General features: G+C 40.7%; 1 protein-coding gene across 1 annotated transcript; it reads left to right on the top strand.

Moving 5' to 3' along the window:
- The first annotated feature begins 5923 nt into the window (after positions 1 to 5923).
- LOC138945806 (microfibril-associated glycoprotein 4-like) lies at positions 5924 to 24823 on the top strand. Its single transcript, XM_070317315.1, has 5 exons — positions 5924 to 6610; positions 9950 to 10083; positions 10489 to 10585; positions 21118 to 21285; positions 22219 to 24823. The coding sequence occupies exons 1-5, from the start codon at positions 6316 to 6318 to the stop codon at positions 22467 to 22469; spliced, it is 945 nt and encodes a 314-aa protein (XP_070173416.1). The 5' UTR covers positions 5924 to 6315; the 3' UTR covers positions 22470 to 24823.
- The last annotated feature ends 450 nt before the right edge of the window (positions 24824 to 25273 follow it).

Genomic DNA, 25273 nt, shown 5'->3' with positions numbered 1-25273 from the left:
ATTTATCCCACAAATATTTTATTGTATAAAATAGGCATTTCCGTGAGTAATTGCTGTACTTACTGTGAGAACGAAGTTGATTATATTGAACATTTTTTTTACTTTTGCCCGAAAATTATGTCCATTTGGAAATGCGTTGAGGATAAAGTGAAATGTAAATATAATACGATTATTAAAATTACCGTAAAGGAAGTTTTTTGGGGCGTATTTGAAAATTCACAAAGTTCCAAGGCACTAATAAGTTATGTGAATTATTTGATTGTGATAGCCAAAATGTGTGTTGGTATTTATAGATATGGCTCCCCTCTGGATATTGTATGCATTTTTGAGAAGGAATTGTTATATAGAAAAGTTGTTTAAAATACATTTACATATAGTAATGTTAATGATATAGTAAAAACATTACTTTAAAAAAAAAAATTAAAAAAAGATCAATGAAGAAGGATGCTCCCCGCCAACAACAACAACAACAAAAAGGCAAAAAAGAAAGGGTTGAAGCAGCCTGCATGCAACTGAGATAGCCCCCCCCCCAAAAAAAAAAAAAAAAAAAAAAGAGCTATATTTTGTCATGCAGATTGCGGACACCTCGCTTGAAAAAAACACCTTTTATTGTCACTTTCATTATTATTTCTTCTAAAACGTGCCTGTCAAGATACCCCGCGTACAATGTTCCATCACTCATGGCTGGTCCAAATGGTATTCGTCTTTCAACACAGGCACCACTGTATATACAGTAATACCGTCGTTTCAAATACTTTGCAACTCGTGTAACCCATGTGTAAAACGTGTGTCCGTACCCGTTTAATTGCACATAACACATCCACAAGGAAACAAACAGCTACCAAAAAAATAAATGTGTTTTAATTGTAGCAATACAAAAGTCTGCAGGGTTAGCATCGAATTACTTCGACAGAATCTCGTCACACAGGTCTATCAGAACGGCATCTCTCGCTACGAGTCACTGAGTCGCTCATCAGTCATGTTGCCTAAATACAAGTCTTTCTGCGTCTAAGCCTGATCTAGATTGACATTTTTGTTTTATATGCAAAAAGAATTGACATAATACCAAGGTATGTTTTATACCTCAAAACATTTACACTTAGGGGGTTGCTTCAGTGGTTGGCCGCAACGAATTCCGCAGTGATCAATACCAAATCAGTACCTGGCAAGCGTTGGTCAGTATTGCAATTGATCACCAATAATGCTTTGGAATAAAAATGAATAGAGTAAAATAAAACAAATCAAAGGAGAGTAAAGAAACAATCAAATAAAATTAAAAGAATACCGCGCTGACAGAGCTCGAACCTACGACCTGCCAACTCAAAACGCAGTACGCTAACCGTTGCGCTACAGAGACATTCTTGCATCAGGGGAAAAAATAAAGTAGTAATCCCAAAAAGGTCAGAGGCATAGGCACCCGATATTGAACTTGGTACATTACAGAAGAGGAACTTTTTTTCGTGTTTCTTTCTAGAGTATTTTTTGCAGCAAGATATAACGTAACAAAGCAGACACATGTTTGGTTGTCTTTATAGAACCTTTTCTTGAACATATATTGGGGGTAAAGACACTGGTGATTTGTAAGTCTTCAAACCGGTGTCTTGTGCCTTTGCTTGTCCCCCAAGCTGTTTTGAAACTTAGAGGGTCTGACAGTGAATGATTTAGGTCAGTCCCTCGCATGGTTTGATATGCACGAGGAAAACGGGGAATGACTGGTTTTTTTCTGTTTCTTTTTTAAAAAAACTTTTTCGTCTGGTAGACACTCGTTTTCAAATGAAGGACTTAATGAAAAGATACCAGAATGATAAAGATTGTAGTTCAGTAACGTATGCGCTTGTGTCGATTGAGAGTAAACATCTGAACATGATCCGTTGATACGCGATACAGAAAGGCAATAACCCCACACAGAGGGAAGTCAGACGGTGGTTCCTTGTTTTGTCTACTCCCACTTTCTCTACTCCGAATGATATGGTGCTTGGAGACACAGGAAGGTATTCGTTGTTCGTAAATTGCCATTTGTGTGCTTTACGTTATTGGTTAAAAATATCGAGAATGAACGGAGACAGGTTACCAAGGAAGGCATATAGCATGCTCTTGAAGCTGGATGAAAAAGATAAACAAAATTGGGCCACCAATATTCGCCTGTGTTTGTACAGATATGGATTTGGATTTGTATGGGAAAATCAAGGGGTGCAGTTAATTCCTTTGTTTATGCGAACATTCAGGCAACGTCTAATCGATTGTAATATTCAAGATTGGTCCAGCCACTTGTCAAACAGTGACAGATTTGAAACAAGATTGGTCCAGCCACTTGTCAAACAGTGACAGATTTGAAGCAAGATTGGTCCAGCCACTTGTCAAACAGTGACAGATTTGAAGTATACAGACATTATAAGTCGTCATTTGGAACAAAATTGTATTTAAGATCCGATGTAAACAGGTATCTTGTTAAAGCCCTTGCCAATTTTTGAATGGGAATATCAGTCACCGAACCACATAAGCACAGATATGATAAATTTATACTAGCAGAGAAATTGCTTTGTCTTTTTTGCAAAACATGTATTGAAAGCGATGTTCATTTTGTATTTGTTTGTCCAGCATATGAAGACTTGCGTACAGAGTTTATTCCTGATAAATATTGTAGAATACCATGTACATTTAGGTTATCAATACTTGTCCAGTCACAACATCCTGAACATGTGAAGAGCTTAACCACTTTTATTTTTAAGACCAAAAAACGAAAAGAAGTTGTTTTTGGTTGAGATGTGGGAAGTGTACATTTATATTACATTCCTGTCAAGGAAAACCAGTATTTTTGTCAGATGGATTTGTTCCAGTTTTACATATATGTATAAGTTACAGCTCCGTCCATCCATGGTATCGCCTGATATTTTGTCGAGACTGGGTCAATGAATATGATGACGTCACTCGGGGGTGAAAGAATATAATGACGTCACTCTCGGCAGAGCCTCGAGTGACGTCATCATATTCATTGACCCAGTCTCGACAAAATATCAGGCGATACCATGGATGGACGGAGCTGTAACGTATATATGGCATGACCAAAGTAAAGAGAATTTGTCATGGGATGTGGAAACAAATCATTGAAAATTCACCATGGGCAATCAACCCAAGCCTAGAAGTTGTAGAACTATATTTTGTTTCAGTCTTGGCAAGGCCAGTTTTGTCCAGTTCCGGAAACAGGGCCGGACCCGGGGGGGGGGGGGGGGGGTTCCAGGGGTTCCGGAACCCCACCCCTGGAAAAAGCATGTACCTTGCTTTGAGTGTTTGTTTTTTTTACTAGTTTTAGCACCAAAACAATGCTGCTCTTAACCCTCAAAACAAGGCCCAGAATGCACCAGATTGCACAGATTTTAACCGTTTTTCAAAAAATTTCCGGGGGAGCATGCCCCCGGACCCCCTTTGCAGGCGCGCGCTTGTGGCTTCGCCACTTCGCTGATTTGCCCCCCAAAAAAAGGAGGAATCCCCCCTTTACAACTCATTTGGTCCGGCCCTGGGAAAAGACATCATGAATTCATTCACCCTGCCGAGACGAAAAAAACAATTCCATGGATGAAAACGTATAAGCTTATATCCCGTGACGCATCAAAGCAAAATTTTGCTTTGAAATGTCTTCACAACGTACAGATAACTTATAACGACATAATCGCCTTCACAAGACAGGAAAAACGCACACTTTGTTTTTCGTCTGCTAGTGCTACAAATCTAGTCTTGTTGGTTGACGGAGAGAATAAAGCTTCACCTTCATCAACAGGAATAAATGCTCAATCCGCTGTCAGTTCGCAACTGAACCTTGTTTTTTTTTCTTTAACTTTTTGGTTAACATTGAAACGGCAATCCAAAAGAGTGTTTCAGCTGTTTCAAGACACAGGCTTAGCTCCTTTTGAGTTGCTTTTCAGTCTAAAATGACACCGGAAGCGAACAAATTGTCGCGTATACTGTCGTCACAAAAAGACGTCATGACAAAGTTACACGCAAAGCGAAAGAGACTTTGACGTCATTTACTTATGTTCGGAATTTTCCGTCTGTTCCTAGCTTGTCAGTGACAGGAAAGACCTGACGTGAGTCAGCTTACCCAAAACGTCTTTGTTCTCTATTCACATTGCAGCTGTGAAATAATCAGTCTTGTGTCTCGGTCGTGTAGGTACAGAGTTTGCTTCTGCAATCATTGTGTTTGTGTTGATGACGGCTTCATAAGACAAATCAGCGAATCTATCGTGAGGAAGACGTTTATGTACAAATCACCGAACCCAACCCATTTTTTGTGTGCATTTTTCCGAAGAATAAACTGCATGTGGTTAATTTCATCCGTTTAATGCTTGTGGAAACGAACCATAAGGCTTTAGAATAAAAGATTTCATGCATTGCTTGGCCATCTGATCACAGATGAGGTCGCAGTTTGTAGGTTGAATCTATGAATCGGCCAGAGATTGATCTGCATTTCTGGAACGACCTTCCAGATTATCAACAGCGGGTTCATGGTCGGAATCAAGAGGTCAAATTTGCGTGGCTCCCAATCATTTCATAAAAGATTTCCATTTTCTTGTTTCTGCGGCTGCGCAAGTTATTTTGCCTAGGTCATGGCCGAACTTTAGGCCTACGGAGAAATATCGCTGGATATTTTCTCCCTAGATTAACAGAGACAAAGAAGGGAAGTCATGCTGTATATTAAGATTGAAACGTTATAACAGATTGCCTGTGAACATGTTTTTTATTACATTTAGTCAAGTTTTGACTAAATGTTTTAACGTAGAGGGGGGAATCGAGACGAGGGTCGTGGTGTATGTGCGTGTGTGTGTGTCTGTGTGTGTGTGTAGAGCGATTCAGACTAAACTACTGGACCGATCTTTATGAAATTTGACATGAGAGTTTCTGGGTATGATATCCCCAGACGTTTTTTTCATTTTTTTTTATAAATGTCTTTGATGACGTCATATCCGGCTTTTCGTGAAAGTTGAGGCGGCATTGTCACGCCCTCATTTTTCAACCAAATTGGTTGAAATTTTGGCTAAGGAATCTTCGACGAAGCCCGGGGTTCGGTATTGTATTTCAGCTTGGTGGCTTAAAAATTAATTAATGACTTTGGTCATTAAAAATCGGAAAATTGTAAAAAAAATATTTTTTTTATAAAACGATCCAAATTTATGTTCATCTTATTTTCCATTATTTGCCGATTCCAAAAACATATAAATATGTTATATTTGGATTAAAAACAAGCTCTGAAAATTAAATATATAAAAATTATTATCAAAATTAATTTGTCGAAATCAATTTAAAAACACTTTCACCTTATTCTTTGTCGGTTCTTGATTCCAAAAACATATAGATATGATATGTTTGGATTAAAAACACGCTCAGAAAGTTAAAACGAAGAGAGGTACAGAAAAGCGTGCTATCATTCTCAGCGCAACTACTACCCCGCTCTTCTTGTCAATTTCACTGCCTTTGCCGTGAGCAGTGGACCGACGATGCTACGAGTATACGGTCTTGCTGCGTTGCATTGCGTTCAGTTTCATTCTGTGAGTTCGACAGCTACTTGACTAAATGTTGTATTTTCGCCTTACGCGACTTGTTTGTAATTGTGTTTCACCCTATTTATGGGCTATGGCCTAAAATAAAACATTCCTGAGTCCTGAGTCCTGAGTCCTGAGTCTACTCCGCCTTTTGCGGTTTCCAAGGGGTCTCAGTCAGACATCTCGTGGGATACAACATTCTCAAGCAAGCAAGAGTCCAGTGGATGCTGCCTTTGTTGTGTCGGTGAGTGTATTTATTTAAAATCCGGTTTTTCGCGTGTTGCCGCGAGCATTCACGCAACAATCGATCAGGCCATATTTTATTAATAAAAAAGACCATCTAGAGGTTTGAGCTCAGTTCCCTTGCGAACACAGACAGTTCCATTGGCTCGAAGAACCAGATTTTGCGAGAGAACGCCGGAGGACGAAGACACCTGCCTTTTTAGATAATTCAAACAATCGAACATTCGCAAATTATAAACTGCTGAATCTAATAGATTTTTCATTTGAGACGAACACATTTTCAAACGTGGACTTTAGGACATCGAGTACGCCTCTACATTTAAAGACAACGCCCAAAATCATATTTGATATATTCATAGGACTTAACAGTACTGTTGATATATTCATAGGACTTAACAGTACTGTTGATATATTCATAGGACTTAACAGTACTGTTGATATATTCATAGGACTTAACAGTACTGTTGATATATTCATAGGACTTAACAGTACTGTTGATATATTCATAGGACTTAACAGTACTGTTGGATCCACGAAGATGATGGCCCTGTTGATCCTGCTTGCTGCCGGCTGGAAGCTAGGGGGCGCCACGGCCATTCAGAGTCAAATGTTCACTGATGTCGGTCTTGACGACAAGGCGTTCACAGAAGATGTTGTTTTTGAATCATCTGCAATAAGCAAGACGCATTGTGCCCTGATGTGCAACCAGCAAGACTCTTGTATGGCCTTCACCTTGGACAACAAGGTCTGCAGAGGTTACGCTGCTGTGATGACGTCACGCTCAAACTCGAGACCTGCTGTTGGAGCGCGGTCGTTTTTCAAAGGAAATAACCGTAAGTTTTCCAAAACACAGCAACAACAACAACAACAACAACAACAACAACAACAACAACAACAACAACAACAACAATATTAATGATATACACATGGTGACCGATGGGTAAAATTTCGTGTGTACAGTATAATAAGATGTTTGGTGGCTAATTGTTGACAGACCAGCACCCCTGTTGGTCCAAAGGGAGCATACCGTCTTCTGTGTCATCCGTAATGTATCGAGGAAGGCCGAGGTTGCTACAGATGCAACAGAAGGCGATATGCTCCTCGAGGACCAACAAAATTGCTGGTCCGACAACAAGCCACCGAACATAGTTTTTGTCTTCACACAATAATTGAAGGGAGTCCATATCCTCAACGTCATTTTTAGTATGCTATTCCGGGTCCCAAAGCGCGTCAGAAATGTAGATAGCTGGTCATACTTGTGTGTGACGTCAAATGTAACCTGTTTGTCCCTTTTCTTCCATCCTTAGAATGTACAGAGCTGACATCATATTTGACAATCTACGTTTCCCCATTCGCTACCTCGATTTGTCCCATATGAACATTGTTTTTAAAACCTGGGGCTGAATCGTTATTTAATCATTTAAGGGCAAGAGTTAATTCCTCTTTGGTAATATCAGAATCCAATCCACATTTTGGTCATTGGAGAGAAATGGTATATTCAAATCTTGTAAAAATTCCTTTGCGCTCATTTAAATAAAATAAAATCGGTTATCCCGAGTGTACAAGTAGATAAGGAAATTTGGACCCTTGCCTATGTTTCTAAAGAAGTGAGGTTAAGAGAATTGCAATGGAAAATTTTACACAACATATATCAAACAAATATTTTATTATGTAAAATGCAAGTCAGGGAGAATAACAGATGTTGTATATGTTGTACGGAAGTTGATTTTGTTGAACATTTTTTTAATGAGTGTATACCGGTAAAGTTGTTTTGGACGAAGATAGAAAATTGGACAGAGGAAAAGGTTGGATTAAGGGTTAAGTTTAAAATGCAGGATATAGTATTTGGCTATCAAGACACAAGTTGTAAAAAAATGAGAAATTTTGTAAATCACGTAATATTAATTGGTAAAATGTGTGTTAGTATTTTTAGAAAAGACAACTTGTGGTGGATCAGTGTTTGTAATTTTTGAGTTTCAAATATTAAGTAGAAAAATCGAATTGTAAATATAAGGAATATTTCCATTGTAAATAGAAAATGTCCATGTTTCGTGAGTGTAATATACCTCTTTGTTTGGAGTTAAAAAGAAAAAAAAAGAAAAAAAAAAGTCGCGTAAGGCAAAATTACTACATTTAGTCAAGCTGTGGAACTCACAGAATGAAACTGAACGCACTGCATTTTTTCACAATGACCGTAGTCCGCCGCTCGTGCAAAATGCAGTGAAACTGACGAGCCTGTTTAGCGCGGTAGTGGTTTCGCTGTGCTGCATAGCACGCTTTTCTGTACCTCTCTTCGTTTTAACTTTCTGAGCGTGTTTTTAATCCAAACATATCATATCTATATGTTTTTGGAATCAGGAACCCACAAGGAATAAGATGAAATTAGGGTTAGGGTTTAGGGTTAGGGTTAGGGTTAGGATTGTTTTTAAATCGATTTCGGAAATTTAATTTTGATCATAATTTTTATATTTTTAATTTTCAAAGCTTGTTTTTAATCCGAATATAACATATTTATATGTTTTTGGAATCAGAAAATAATGAAGAATAAGATTAACGTAAATTTGGATCGTTTTATAAAAAAAAATTTTTAATTACAATTTTCAGATTTTTAATGACCAAAGTCATTAATACATTTTTCAGCCACCAAGCTGAAATGCAATACCAAAGTCCGGCCTTTGTCGAAGATTGCTTTACAAAAATGTCAATCAATTAGATTGAAAAATGAGGGTGTGACAGTGCCGCATAAATAGATCCCTGCGCCTTGAATCCGAGTCTGGAGATACGCGCGCGATATAAGACTTCATATAACAATAGCCTCACCCTTTACAAAAAGCCATATATGACGTCATCAAAGACATTTATCCAAAAAATGAAAAAAACTTCTGGGGATATCATACCCAGGAACTCTCATGTAATATTTCATAAAGATCGGTCCAGTAGTTTACTCTGAATCGCTTTTCACACACACACACACACACACACACACACACACACACACACAAACACACACACACACACGCACGCACGCACGCACGCACACACGCACGCACGCACGCACGCACACAAAAACAAGTGGTAAACACATTTCAAGCGACAGCAACAACCTCAGCATTGAAAACATGGATCGGGTAGCGGAATATAGTGTACACTACATTGGGGTGTGCACGTTAAAGATCCCACGATTGAGAAAAGGGTCTTTCCTGGCAAAATTGTATAGGCATAGATAAAAAATGTCCACCAAAATATGAATGCGTGATGTATTGTGTAAAAAAATTCCATCTCACACGGCATAAATAGATCCCTGCGCCTTGAGTCCGAGTCTGGAGATACGCGCGCGATATAAGACTTGATAATAATAATAATGATAGTAGCGAGATTTCGGACCGGAGCAGCGTAACCGTAAAATGATAGTATCCGTCCAGAAAGAGTTAACATTCACGTACATTCCACATGTTAATGGCCACTATGAACTGTTTTCAACGCAAGAATCTATTGTGTTTGATAGTAAGCACCTGACACAAACTTGAAAAGTGTGTACTATATTTTGTCATTAAATATACATGTATCAAATGAAGTTGCAGATATGACCGAAACATAATAACACAAAATCAAATCATGTTTTTTTTTAAGATCTGTATTGAGCCATGACAAACGTATTGATTTTTGGCAAATAGATCACAATCTTGACTGTAACAACAGAAAAGTTCAAACTTAGTAAAACTATACACTCAGGGGCGGATCAGTTGCTTTGTAAGGGGGGGGGGGGGGGGGCACTTTGAATCGAAAGTGAATGTGATGGGCGCGAAGCGCCCGAATTTGCTAGGGGGGTCCGGGGGCATGTCCCCCCGGAAATTTTTTTTGCACAAAGAAGCAAAATGGTGCCATCTGGTGCCATTTGAACTTAGAAATGGTCATAGAATCAGCATAGAAAAATCTTTTTTTTTCTTCTTTTTTTTTCTTTTTTTTTCGGGGGGGGGGGGGGGGGGGCACGTGCCCCCTGTGCCCCCCCCCCCCTCGTCCGCCCCTGACACTTATCATCACTGCACATGTTGACGTCCAGCCAGAGTATGAACTGTGTGTGTTGATACTTTCCAGGTCTTGACACCTTGCACATGTTGACGTCCAGACAGATGCATGAACAAGCGTGAACAAGCGTATTGATTTCTTTACAGAGCTCACACGTGATTCAAAAAATAAGAAAAACTGCAAGGAAGAAACCAAGAGAGGCGAGGTCACCATCTATCCGGACAATTTCACTCCACTGCAAGTCTACTGTGACCAGGACACTGATGGTGGGGGCTGGACGGTATGTCACACACACACACACACACACACACACACACACACACACACACACACACACACACACACACACACACACACACACACTCACTCACTCACTCACAACCCACACACGCGTGCTTACAAAAAACCACGCCTGCATTTGTGCGAGTGTGTGTGTGTGTGTGTGTGTGTGTGTGTGTGTGTGTGTGTGTGTGTGTTCTGTGTTCTGTGTTCTGTGTTTATGTGTGCGTCCAAGTGTGTGTGTGTGTATGCACGCGAGGACGCATACGAACGCACGCAGGCATACACACACGCCCCCACACACGCATACATACACATGGACGCACATACATGTATGCGCGCGCGCGTGTGTGTGTGTGTGTGTGTGTGTATTTAACTTAGATGGTCGCTTATTTACAACAAACAGGTGTTCCAACGTCGACAAGATGCCTCCGTGGATTTCTTCAGGAACTGGACGTCTTATCAGAACTTCTTTGGTGAACTGACTGGAAATTTCTGGCTGGGTAAGGCAATTGTGTTGTGACATTGTGTCGTCTGTCACACTTCCTTCAAAGCGCTGTATACGTTAAAATAAATATAGGTTACACACTCCGAGTTTTGAATATCTTGCATATTTTTACCTATGGTCGATTTTCAGGTATTACCGAGCCTCTTTTTGACACAAACTCTGCGAGTGCCTGTTTTCTGCTCATCAAACCTTCCGCGACCGCAAATCGTATCATCAAATTCATGTGCGAAACGAGTCCCCTTTTGTCTTTTTGGTAAACGCGCCATAAAACGTCTGCTTTTGTATTCAGTCATCTATACTGCTTAAGAAAACGAATAACAGTTGTTTCTAGAGTGTTGAAATGAAATTGGAAACATTATTTTGCATCGTTGGCTTCTGGCTTTCGTCCTACCTGATCCGTACACCCGTCATGTTTCCGAGACTACGCAGTTCAATGCATTTGAAACTGTGCAGTTACAGGCCGGTTTCAGTCGGTGACCCAAAGTCGGTTGTCAGAAGCATTCGCCAAAAAGACTGCGTGTGTGATCTTACAAGCGATGAGGATGATTGCTGAATTTGTGCTTATTCACTGTTCAAATTTGGATTACTTACTTCTTCAATCGTCATTTAGGTGAGCCTTACTTTGATGTATGTCGTTCAGTCTTAGGCCAGTAAGTTATCTGTACTGTACTGCGGTAAGCTTAGTTTTGTTCTGCTGGTCTATTCAATGTAGTCAAAACTTGTAAATCTAGATCTGCTTGCATGACCTGAACCTAGACACCGTTGTTTACTTTAAAATTGAACAAGTCACGTAAGGCGAAAATAGAACATTTAGTCAAGCTGTCGAACTCACAGAATGAAACTGAACGCAATGCAATTTTTCAGCAAGACCGTATACTCGTAGCATCGTCAGTCCACCGCTCGTGGCAAAGGCAGTGAAATTGACAAGAAGAGCGGGGTAGTAGTTGCGCCAGAGACTATAGAGTATACAGAGACGCGTCATCCTTCTTTGCGCTGCGGTGCGAAATTGAGACCGGCCAGCCCAGCGCGGGAAAAGAGCCACACCCTGCCGCACAAGGAAACTCGCGTTTCGCGGCTACTGTCGGCTGTGTTTATATCACGGTTATATTAACATACTGTCTGTTCTGTCCGGCTGACAGTGCTGCAAAAAGTAACTGGATGAAAAAATATGTTTGTTTGTGAACATTCTTTTTTTAATGACCATAAAAACACCGCAGAAAATGGTATAGTTTAAAATTAAATCAAATTTTCTTAGGCAATATTCGCTGGATCGCTGTAGTTATGCAAACATGATTCAAGTCAGTCTCTTTTCACGAACTAACCGTCGTTATTTTTGTGTGTTTTAATCAAATACAAATACATACTGAATACATGGTCAGTTAAGCCTGAGAAAATATGTCAGGAATAAATCGTTTAACGAAATAGTTCCCGGTTAAATCGGTAACTAAGGCATTTAGTCAATTTGGTGTCGTCCCAGCACATCGAAACTGAAATGGGTTGTCAATTACACGGAGCTAAGAAGTTATCATGTAAGGAAAACTGTAATTCTTGTGACCAAACCGGCTGACTTTAAAGAATCTTGATCGATCGATGATTTTCTTATTTCTTTTCAGTTGCTTCTTTCTTGTTCAGAAAGCTCTCTCTCTCTCTCTCTCTCTCTCTCTCTCTCTCTCTCTCTCTCTCTCTCTCTCTCTCTCTCTCTCTTATTATGGCAAGATTCCGAGGTGGAATAACAGAACTATTTGTGCACGTTAATCGATATAAGAGATACGATGCGGATATGTTGTTATGCCCCTTTTTTCCAGGGAAAGTAAAGAAGATGAGTTTTATTTTGTGCTTTGTTGCCCCGCACTTCGTGATTTGCGATGCCAGTTTATTCCTGCTAAGTTTTATAGAAACCCAAGTTTACACAAGTTTTCTATGCTTTTGGCATCTGTGAATGAAGGTATTGTTCGAAAGTTGTCAGCTTATGTGTACAAAGCATTTCGGCTACGTAGTGTTGTTATGTCTTAGTTCATGTAAGCCTACGGTATATTTTATTTGAAATGTAATGTCTTAGTTCGTGTATGAACTATGATTTATTTCATTTGATTTGTGTGCAAATGTCATTATGTCATTGTATATATGTTCACCCCCGTCATTTACAATCAAAATATTAATCATGATAAATGATACTAACGTTCGCAGCTGCAAGCCGTTGTAGATCTACTCTATAACTCCGCGACGGCCGTGTCAATCAAACGAGATGGTTATGTCTACCCTAATCGATCACCGACCGTATTGCCACTAGATCTATCAGTTCCAGACTTGGCATGCCGAAATGAGATAAAGTAGAGGAGAAATAAATCTTATACATGTGAAACTAGTACCAACATGCACAGCTTGGACTGGTTTGAGGCTGTAGTGTGTACATTGTGTGTTTTCACTGTTCCGGTAGAATAGATCTACACGCAGTTCGACGCTACAACTTTTACTGATTTTCCAACATTTAACGAGAGAAAAATTGAAGAAACAATCCTCACCTACTCTCTTCCTTGGGAAATTTGAACATCCTCAAGCCTTTGGCATGTGCGTTTGAGCAATTGATGGCCGAACGCCATGCCCCACTGCGTTTTCGCGTTGGCGCGACCATGCTTGTGCAGCACGATATCACTACTGCTGTGGAAAGAGAAAGTAGGTGGTTCCATGTTTCCGCGTGGTGGCGCCACTGGGCTTCCGGTCTCACTTTTCAGCACCGTATGGAGCGTCTCTGTATACTCTATAGTCTCTGGTTGCGCTGAGAAGGATAGCACGCTTTTCTGTACCTCTCTTCGTTTTAACTTTCTGAGCGTGTTTTTAATCCAAACATATCATATCTATATGTTTTTGGAATCAGGGACCGACAAGGAATAAGATGAAAGTGTTTTTAAATTGATTTCGAACATTTCATTTTGATCATAATTTTTATATTTTTAATTTTCAGAGCTTGTTTTTAATCCAAATATAACATATTTATATGTTTTTGGAATAAAAAAATGATGAAGAATAAGATGAACGTAAATTTGGATCGTTTTATAAAAAATTTTTTTTTTTACAATTTTCAGATTTTTAATGACCAAAGTCATCAATTAATTTTTAAGCCACCACGCTGGAATGCAATACCGAAGTCTGGCCTTCGTCGAAGATTGCTTGGCCAAAATTTCACTCAATTTGATTGAAAAATGAGGGTGTGACAGTGCCGCCTCAACTTTTACAAAAAGCCATATATGACGTCATCAAAGGCTTTTATCGAAAAAATGAAAAAAAACGTCCGGGGATATCATACCCAGGAACTCTCATGTCAAATTTCATAAAGATCGGTCCAATAGTTTAGTCTGAATCGCTCTACACACACACACACGCACAGACAGACACACAAACACACACACACACACATACACCCCGACCCTCGTCTCGATTCCCCCTCTTCTCTATGTTAAAACATTTAGTCAAAACTTGACTAAAATAATGTAAAAATAACACACGCAATATCCGACCTTCTTCGCCACCTTTTATTTTAACCGTATCTCCAACTTTGTAAGTGGCAATTTCCATGTTGTTGGTCAACTTGATCAGTAGCCGATGATTCTGTAGCAAACGACAGATCTGCAGCAGACGACAGATCTGCAGCAGACGACAGATCTGCAGCAGACGACAGATGGGACAGTCTTGTTCTGTTGAACCAGATTTAGCAATCGATGCTCTAAAAGCGATAGCAAATGAACAAAACTGAAAGCATACTGTTTTAGTTTGATTCTTATTTCGTCGCTCAGGATTTTGAATCAGGATTTCGTTGTCGGGATTGATCTAAGCGGTTGCCTATGAAGAGTACTAGAGTTTTGCGCCTTGAATCACTCGTCTCTCTCTATCGCGCTCTCTCTCTCTCTCTCTCTCTCTCTCTCTCTCTCTCTCTCTCTCTCTCTCTCTCTCTCTCTCTCTCTCTCTCTCTATGAATGCCCGTTTGACAGCGTGGGCTGAGGAAAAGAACATTCTCTCTGAGTCACAGGCGGGTTTTAGAAAAAATTACTCCACAATTGACCACATGTTCACTCTTTATGCAGCAGTTACCAAGCAGCTTCAACTAAAAAAGAAGTTATATGTTGCTTTTGTGGACTTTCAAAAGGCGTTTGACACCGTTAAAAGGGATGTTTTGTGGAATGTTTTATTAAAGATTGGTGTAAAAGGAAGAATGTTTAACATGCTTAGGTCAATGTACTCATCTGTTCTCTCTTGCGTCCGATGTAACTCTGGCAATACTGATTATTTTGAATGCCTACAAGGCCTGAAGCAGGGCTGTCTAGCGAGCCCAACGCTTTTTTCGTTTCTTATAAACGAACTTGCCTCGGAAATAATATGTAAGGGCAGACACGGAATTCAAATGCTTCCCGGCGAGATCGAACTGTTTCTTTTGATGTTCGCTGACGACATTGCACTGCTATCATCGTCCATAGTGGGTTTGCAAAATCAACTGAACATCTTACATAACGTTTCAAAGCGTCTTGGGTTAAGGCTAAACATGAATAAAACCAATGTCGTTGTTTTTCGAAACGGTGGTCATTTAGCCAAAAGTGAGAAATGGTTCTACGGAAACGCGCAAGTATCAAGTGCTAGCTCTTACAAGTATCTCGGTCTGACATTCACAACCCAAGCCCGTTTGAATCTCTCTTTCAATGACGCAATCACCAGAGCCAAACAAGGTGTCATTGAGATTTTTAAAGTCTTATGGAATATAGGATGCCACGACATGGACATATTTTTCAAATTATTTGATGCGCAAATTGCTCCCATCTTGCTCTATGGCTCAGAACTATGGGGATGTTTTGACTGTTCACAGATTGAAAAGGTTCACATGTATGCCTGTAAAAGATTACTCGGGATCTCGTCAAACAGTCCAAACCAGATGGTGTATGGGGAACTTGGAAGATGCACTTTGTCAATCCTAGCAAATATCCGAAGCGTAAAGTACTGGTTGAGACTTAACTGTATGCCGGATTCGAGATATGCAAAGATGTCATACATCATGTTAAAAAACGCAGTTGAAAGGGGAAAACAGAATTGGGTCTCACAAGTTAAATGCCTCCTTTGCATGAATGGATTTGGAGATGTGTGGTTGAACGGGTCTGTAGGTAGGGAATGTGCGTTTATTAGAACATTACAGCAACGTCTGCAAGACTGCTTTGAGCAAAACTGGCACTGTAAACTTGATACAAGTGTGAGATTTGATGTATACAGGATGTTTAAAGGAGAACTTGAAAAAGAAAAGTATCTGGGTGTCATTGAAAACCAGTACATACGCAAAATGTTCACAAAGTTCAGACTGGGCATTACACCATTGAAGGTAAATAAACTGCGCTATAATCCCGAGTGCGCTGAATCCAGAAATTGTACATTTTGTAAATCAACTGAAGAAAATGAAAACCACTTCCTGTTTAAATGCCCAGCTTACAATGCAATCCGTCAAAAGTACATTGGTGCTTGTTTTGACCTTGACCAGTTCTCCAACTCATCGTTGTGTATTTTACAGACTGACAACAAATTACGACTGATTGCATTGTCAAATTATGTGTTCTACGCGTTTAGACAAAGAGAAAATCAATTGTGAAATAGACCGGTATGATCGTACAACCCAAAATCCTTGTCTTCATCTTACTGTATTTTTTTTCTTCTCTGTTTTTACTTCTTGTGCTAGGTGTTGATTTTAAGTTGCCTTGCTTCCGGACGGTCAAGTCCACTGTGTTCACATGCTAACTATTTCTCCCCCTTGTACATACACATTGTGTTTGATGCAATAAAAATTCGCCTTCGCCTTCGCCTTCGCCTTCTCTCTCACCGCTACAACCCAGCAGATTATGTGTATTCTTTGTTGTTTTCTTTATTTCTTCAATGTTAAAATGTTTGTAGATCGTTAGTCAAACGTGAGTTCGACTTTTATACCGCAGAATATCTCAATCGTTTTGCTGAAGAAAGTAGTCCCGGAGTCAACAATAAATATGCAGATGACCTCTATAAATTATTCAGTTGTACTCTGAGATCAAAGACAATGACCAATGACAGGTGAGAACGAGACTCGGTGATGATGGATTATACATATATGGTAACCATAGATTATCCAGAATAATCACCTCCTCAGCTGACAGAGACAAAGAGGCAGGTCATGGGATAGAAAGAGATAATTGTGGGTTGCTTTCAGTAACACGGTTAATGGGCCTCTACGCCCTGTCCATGATACTGGAAACAATATTAACTCCCCTATTGACCCCCCCCCAAAAAAAAATTGACACCCTGGTATGAAGGTTATTGACCGACACGGCGTCAGACTAAAAGCAACACCCTCAATGTATACATGGACTGATGACAGACTGCGGTATGACAATGTTGATTGTGTTGATGCTTTGCAGGTCAGAACGCGCTTAATGTATACATGGACTGACAGACTGCGGTATGACAATGTTGATTGTGTTGATGCTTTGCAGGTCAGAACGCGCTTAATGTATACATGGACTGACAGACTGCGGTATGACAATGTTGATTGTGTTGATGCTTTGCAGGTCAGAACGCCCTTTGTGTATACATGGACTGACAGACTGCGGTATGACAATGTTGATTGTGTTGATGCTTTGCAGGTCAGAACGGCCTTAATGTATACATGGACTGACTGCGGTATGACAATGTTGATTGTGTTGATGCTTTGCAGGTCAGAACGGCCTTAATGTATACATGGACTGACTGCGGTATGACAATGTTGATTGTGTTGATGCTTTGCAGGTCAGAACGGCCTTAATGTATACATGGACTGTGTTATGGAGTGGTATAGCCCTTATTGCGCCAGATGTTATGGTCTCTTATTGGCCGGTTTCTAGACAATCATAAATGCCTCTACACCACTCTATAAATTTAGTATTTGTTTACAGGCTTGAATGTAATCTGAATAGTTGTCCGCTACAGTAGCTTACAAGGCACAAGCGCACACTCACTCACACACGCAAAAACCTGGTGTTAATTGGATCTTGACACTGCCAAGACTAATTATTATTGTTTACAAAGCTTTTTACATCACAAAATCATTTCCGGGCTTCGACCAGTACTCTAGGCCGACAACACCGCAAGAAACTCTACAGTCCAAGACGCAGACACCTTTTGGCTCAAACAAAGCAGCTTAACAGGTAAGACGAATAGGTATTCTACTGTACGTTACCCTACTGCCATCTTTCGGCTTTCAAGATGTTGGTATGGCTGTAAGTCCTTCAGACGACTGACAAGGGTGCACCAGTCCTCACGACACCGCAACCATTGCTTGACGTAGTCCTTGATCCTTCCAGTTCGTCTCGGCGGCTAACTGTAGAACCCTGCCAGCTCTCCATGCCATGGTCATGTCCACAAGCCGCAGTTGACTGGTTCAGTTCAGCCTCCGGCGATGAAAACCCCCCAGTTGGAACACTGTAAAGTTTATAGTCCATAAGTCAACTTGTCTTTAGTTTCTTTCACTCGCACAATAAAAATACTCACTCGTCCAACATATTAAGCTGCATGAGCCAATATAATTATTTACACGTTAATTCCTGTTTTCTAAAGCCAAGAAAACGTTACGTAAAACCCTCACATGTTTAAGCAGTGTAGCACAATAGCTTAGGCCTACACAATAACGTTAAACACAGAACCAGTCACTCTTCTCACATACGACAACATGACATGAAAATATAACCGGTTTCAAACATACCTCAAAAGAGTGTAAAGCCAACATTTAGTACAGTCGCCGACCTGGCATGAATATGAAAATGGAAGATATCATGTAAGCTGATAGGGAAAGTTCGTCAGTCTTCATCCTTCTTCAGTCAGATACCTAAAACAGGAGCCCGTCTGCTAAAGTGTTACGAAAAACATGAGTCGAGCTTGGCTCCTTGACGGCGACTGATTTTACAAAGTCGTTCTTGCTATGACATTGCCAGTGAGCTGTCGCCTGCATTACTTGCACGTGAAAAACCTTGTCAGTTACACAAAGGTTCAACTGCGGTCAACGCGACGGTATGCAGCCTATAGCCCTTTCCAATGTCTGACCATCGCTATAGTCTATTCTATTTACAACAATACACATTACCACAAATACGAGTAAACCGCTTCGTAACAGACTGACTGCGGTATGACAATGTTGATTGTGTTGATGCTTTGCAGGTCAGAACGGCCTTAATGTATACATGGACTGACTGCGGTATGACAATGTTGATTGTGTTGATGCTTTGCAGGTCAGAACGCCCTTAATGGTGACATTCATGCAGAGGTTTAACATGAACGATGTTTCTATTTGTCGGTCGGGGTGTGTACGTCTTTGGTGTCCAGACTGTAATCTGAACTGTGTGTGTTGATACTTTCCAGGTCTTGACGCCCTGCACATGTTGACGTCCAGACAGATGTATGAACTGTGTGTGTTGATACTTTCCAGGTCTTGACGCCCTGCACATGTTGACGTCCAGACAGATGTATGAACTGTGTGTGTTGATACTTTCCAGGTCTTGACACGTGCACATGTTGACGTCCAGACAGAGGTATGAACTGTGAGTGTTGATACTTTCCAGGTCTTGACACGTGCACATGTTGACGTCCAGACAGAGGTATGAACTGTGTGTGTTGACACTTTCCAGGTCTTGACGCACTGTACATGTTGACGTCCAGACACAGGTATGAACTGTGTGTGGTGATACGTTCCAGATGTTGACGCCTTGCACCTATAGATGTCTAGACATAGGTATGAACTGTTTCGGTTGATATTGTTAGGGTCTTGACGCCCTGCACATGTTGACGTCCAGACAGAGGTATGAACTGTGTGTGTTGATACCTTCCAGGTCTTGACGCCCTGCACATGTTGACGTCCAGACAGAGGTATGAACTGTGAGTGTTGATACTTTCCAGGTCTTGACACGTGCACATGTTGACGTCCAGACAGAGGTATGAACTGTGTGTGTTGATACTTTCCAGGTATTGACGCCCTGTACATGTTGACGTCCAGACAGAGGTATGAACTGTGTGTGTTGATACCTTCCAGGTCTTGACGCCCGGCACATGTTTACGTCCAGTCAGAGGTATGAACTGTGAGTGTTGATACCTTCCAGGTCTTGACGCCCTGCACATGTTGACGTCAAGACAGAGGTATGAACTGTGTGTGTTGATACGTTCCAGATGTTGACGCCTTGCACCTATAGATGTCTAGACAGAGGTATGAACTGTTTCGGTTGATATTGTTAAGGTCTTGATGCCCTGCACATGTTGACGTCCAGACAGAGGTATGAACTGTGTGGGTTGATATTGTTAAGGTCTTGACGCCCTGCACACGTTGACGTCCAGACAGAGATATGAACTGTGTGTGTTGATACCTTCCAGGTCTTGACGCCCTGCACACGTTGACGTCCAGACAGAGGTATGAACTGTGTGTGTTGATACCTTCCAGGTCTTGACGCCCAGCACATGTTGACGTCCAGACAGAGGTATGAACTGTGTGTGTTGATACTTTCCAGGTCTTGACGCCCTGCACATGTTGACGTCCAGACAGATGTATGAACTGTGTGTGTTGATACTTTCCAGGTCTTGACACGTGCACATGTTGACGTCCAGACAGAGGTATGAACTGTGAGTGTTGATACTTTCCAGGTCTTGACACGTGCACATGTTGACGTCCAGACAGATGTATGAACTGTGTGTGTTGATATTTTCCAGGTCTTGACGCCCTGTACATGTTGACGTCCAGACAGAGGTATGAACTGTGTGTGTTGATACCTTCCAGGTCTTGACGCCCTGCACATGTTGACGTCCAGACAGAGATATGAACTGTGTGTGTTGATACTTTCCAGGTCTTGACGCCCTGTACATGTTGACGTCCAGACAGAGATATGAACTGTGTGTGTTGATACCTTCCAGGTCTTGACGCCCTGCACATGTTGACGTCCAGACAGAGGTATGAACTGTGTGTGTTGATACCTTCCAGGTCTTGACGCCCTGCACATGTTGACGTCCAGACAGAGGTATGAACTGTGTGTGTTGATACCTTCCAGGTCTTGACGCCCTGCACACGTTGACGTCCAGACAGAGATATGAACTGTGTGTGTTGATACCTTCCAGGTCTTGACGCCCTGCACACGTTGACGTCCAGACAGAGGTATGAACTGTGTGTGTTGATACCTTCCAGGTCTTGACGCCCTGCACATGTTGACGTCCAGACAGAGGTATGAACTGTGTGTGTTGACACTTTCCAGGTCTTGACGCCCTGCACATGTTGACGTCCAGACAGAGGTATGAACTGTATGTGTTGATACTTTCCAGGTCTTGACGCCCTGCACATGTTGACGTCCAAACAGAGGTATAAACTGTGTGTGTTGATACCTTCCAGGTCTTGACGCCCTGCACATGTTGACGTCAAGACAGAGGTATTAACTGTTTGGGCTGATACTGTTAAGGTCTTGACGCCCTGCACATGTTGACGTCCAGACAGACGTATGAACTGTGAGTGTTGATACTTTCCAGGTCTTGACACCCTGCACATGTTGACGTCCAGACAGAGGTATGAACTACGCGTGGACCTGATTATGTGGAACGGGACAAAAGGTTACGCCACCTACAGAAACTTCTCCATCAGCGACAGCAGCGACAACTACCGTCTGAACTTTGACAGCTTCACTGGGGGAAACGCTGGTAGGTGCATGATTGATGATACTTGTGTTAAAAAATGGAGAAAAAAAAAATACTGCTTTGTGACTTCTTGAGATAACTCCCGCTTTGAAGTGCGTTGAGACCAAGGAATGAATCATGTAAGCTTTGAATCGTACTCACTCAGTCACTCTGTTTGTTGTTGAGATAACTCCCGCTTTGAAGTGCGTTGAGACCAAGGAATGAATCATGTAAGCTTTGAATCGTACTCACTCAGTCACTCTGTTTGTTGTTGAGATAACTCCCGCTTTGAAGTGCGTTGAGACCAAGGAATGAATCATGTAAGCTTTGAATCGTACTCACTCAGTCACTCTGTTTGTTGTTGAGATAACTCCCGCTTTGAAGTGCCTTGAGACCAAGGAATGAATCATGTAAGCTTTGAATCGTACTCACTCAGTCACTCTGTTTGTTGTTGAGATAACTCCCGCTTTGAAGTGCGTTGAGACCAAGGAATGAATCATGTAAGCTTTGAATCGTACTCACTCAGTCACTCTGTTTGTTGTTGAGATAACTCCCGCTTTGAAGTGCCTTGAGACCAAGGAATGAATCATGTAAGCTTTGAATCGTACTCACTCAGTCACTCTGTTTGTTGCTCTGCTGTTTGTGTGTCTGACTGTCATAACAAATTAATCTTGGTCTTTTAAAATACAGAAAAATATGACATAAAATAGATATTGGCACTATGATAACCCTGCAATATTTCAGTGCTACTAAAACACACACACACACACACACACACACACACACACACACACACACACACACACCCAAACACACACACACACACACACACACATACATACACACACACACGCGCACACACACACACACACACACACACACACACACACACACACACACACACACACACACACACAAAACACACACACTGACGATGCTAGAACTGTCTATCCCCAGGTGACAGCCTGACCTTTCATCGCGGTCAGCAGTTCAGCACGTGGGACAGGGACCACGACACGTGGAGCAAGGACAGCTGTGCACAAAGTCACCACGGCGCCTGGTGGTACAGCTTCTGCGGCAGATCCAGCCTGAACGGGGAGTACATGACCAACAGCAGTGATCCATATAAAGACGGGCTATGGTGGTACCATTTTACAGGATGGGACTACTCCTTTCAATTTACTGAGATGAAGATCCGAGCTGTTTGAACAAGGGGAGCATGTCTGCCGTTGATCAGAAAAGAAGAACGGTTAAGATGATAGAACGTTGAATTATTCTACCCGATAAATCGAACGTTTCGTGAATGTTACAGTTTTTGTTAATTATTGATTTTTTAATATTAGCGGTCTCTCTGTTTCGGATGTCTAACATTGTTATAAACCTGTTTAGCAAATCATTAAATAAATGGCAAGTTATGTCAAGGAAATGCGCTTTGTAACGGAAGTTATAAGTAAAACAAATACATTTATTTTGGTGAAGGGTAAGGTCGTTTGGAATTATTGGAAATACGTGATTGATGATACTTTAAAAAATTAATTCATTTTGTATTCTTAACGGGGTGTAGTGTTAAAGAAAAATCCAATTTTCGTTTCAGCAGCAGAAAAGGCGATCTATTTTGTATTTTGTTTGAACACCAAGGATATGAAGTATGTATTCTTTCACAAAAGATTTTTTTGTTAGTTTGATTTTTGTGTTACATTGTTACTGTTTGTACGACATATACTCCCCAGCTAAAGAAAGAACACAATTTTAAATGTTGTGCCGCAGACGTAATACCAAACACAATGGATTGTAACCCTGAGCACGGTTCTTTATAATTTAGACCATTAATTTTTATACTGCGGACACACGTGAATGTTAGTCATCTGCACATGGGAACGGTGTGCACGTGTATTTCTCGATGTTTCGACACGGGGAACCCCGTCACATAAAATGTAGAAAATTCCAACTTTTCTTGATGGAATTTTCAATATGGTAGAGACAAAATAATACTCCCTTGTCCAATAAAACCCCAGGAAGTCTGATATGCGTGACGTCACACACGGCTGAAACACACATTTCGGGGAAAAAACACTTTTGACAGTGCAGGTGTTTTAAGTTATTTTAAGTGCATCTCAACAAGTTGTTGCTAGTAAACATTACTGAAGTATCTTTATTAATTACACAAATTTGGTCTAAGGAATACGAATTATCGGGGCTACCAAGGTTTCGCAAAATGTCAGGCAGATAATTCGTCGGACACACGTCAAAACACGTGAAAGTCAGTGTACATACTGGTACACTTGATAAGGATCTGGATCCATAACAATTAAGAGATTCCACTGTCTCTGTGGCAATCTACAAGAAATTAACAATGTTTGTGTACTCATGGCAGCAACGTTTTTCCATGGCTCAAAGAAACATTACACAGGCAACCTCCTTATAACGTTATGGGGCTATGCGGACATTCCAGCTCAGTTTGATTATGGTCCGTTTTATTTTGCACCTTCAATTGAGTAAACATTCCTTTACAAATGTGATGGAATCTCTTCACTTTGATTCAGAACTTGACACGCACTGCCAGAGTTGACTCCCCTCACTGTGTTCAACCTTTCATTAAGTGGAGTCATCGGACACACATTCCTACATGCTTTCAGTCAAATCCAAGATCTCATTGGTTTAAAGGTTGTTATTGTTGACAATTTGGAGTTTTGATAAGCTTTCTTCTAAATTCAATCACAAACAAGTCGCGTAAGGCGAAAATACAACATTTAGTCAAGTAGCTGTCGAACTCACAGAATGAAACTGAACGCAACGCAACGCAGCAAGACCGTATACTCGTAGCATCGTCAGTCCACCGCGCAGAGCAAAGGCAGTGAAATTGACAAGAAGAGCGGGGTAGTACTTGCGTTGAGAAGGATAGCACGCTTTTCTGTACCTCTCTTCGTTGTAACTTTCTGAGCGTGTTTTTAATCCAAACATATCATATCTATATGTTTTTGGAATCAGGAACCGACAAGGAATAAGATGAAGGTGTTTTTAAATTGATTTGGACAATTTAATTTTGATAATAATTTTTATATATTTAATTTTCAGAGCTTGTTTTTAATCCGAGTATAACATATTTATATGTTTTTGGAATCAGAAAATGATGGAGAATAAGATAAACGTAAATTTGGATCGTTTTATAAATTTTTATTTTTTTTTACAATTTTCCGATTTTTAATGACCAAAGTCATTAATTAATTTTTAAGCCACCAAGCTGAAATGCAATACCGAAGTCCGGGCTTCGTCGAAGATTACTTGACCAAAATTTCAACCAATTAGGTTGAAAAATGAGGGCGTGACAGTGCCGCCTCAACTTTCACGAAAAGCCGGATATGACGTCATCAAAGACATTTATCAAAAAAATGAAAAAAATGTATGGGGATTTCATACCCAGGAACTCTCATGTCAAATTTCATAAAGATCGGTCCAGTAGTTTAGTCTGAATCGCTCTACACACACACACAGACACACACACACACGCACACACGCACATACACCACGACCCTCGTTTCGATTCCCCCTCGATGTTAAAATATTTAGTCAAAACTTGACTAAATATAACAAGTCGCGTAAGGCGAAAATACAATATTTAGTCAAGTAGCTGTCGAACTCACAGAATGAAACTGAACGCAATGCCATTTTTCAGCAAGACCGTATACTCGCAGCATCGTCAGTCCACCGCTCATGGCAAAGGCAGTGAAATTGACAAGAAGAGCGGGGTAGTAGTTGCGCTTAGAAGGATAGCACGCTTTTCTGTACCTCTCTTTGTTTTAACTTTCTGAGCGTGTTTTTAATCCAAACATATCATATCTATATGTTTTTGGAATCAGGAACCAACAAGGAATAAGATGAAAGTGTTTTTAAATTGATTTCGACAATTTAATTTTGATAATAATTTTTATATATTTAATTTTCAGAGCTTGTTTTTAATCCGAATATAACATATTTATATGTTTTTGGAATCAGCAAATGATGGAGAATAAGA

Source organism: Littorina saxatilis, linkage group LG13 (assembly GCF_037325665.1).
Source record: "Littorina saxatilis isolate snail1 linkage group LG13, US_GU_Lsax_2.0, whole genome shotgun sequence".
NCBI classification, from domain to species: Eukaryota; Metazoa; Mollusca; class Gastropoda; order Littorinimorpha; family Littorinidae; genus Littorina; species Littorina saxatilis.
The sequence above is the reverse complement of the archived record's forward strand: the minus strand, read 5'-3'. Positions and strand labels throughout refer to the sequence as shown.

What these genes read in the sequence shown, in the direction of transcription:
- LOC138945806 (XM_070317315.1), top strand. Translation starts at nt 6,316, where the DNA reads ATGATGGCCCTGTTGATCCTGCTTGCTGCCGGCTGGAAGCTAGGGGGC. An exon ending in GACTGGAAATTTCTGGCTGG is followed by an intron (nt 10,586 to 21,117) that starts GTAAGGCAATTG and finishes GATACTTTCCAG; the next exon opens with GTCTTGACACCCTGCACATG. An exon ending in CTTCACTGGGGGAAACGCTG is followed by an intron (nt 21,286 to 22,218) that starts GTAGGTGCATGA and finishes GTCTATCCCCAG; the next exon opens with GTGACAGCCTGACCTTTCAT.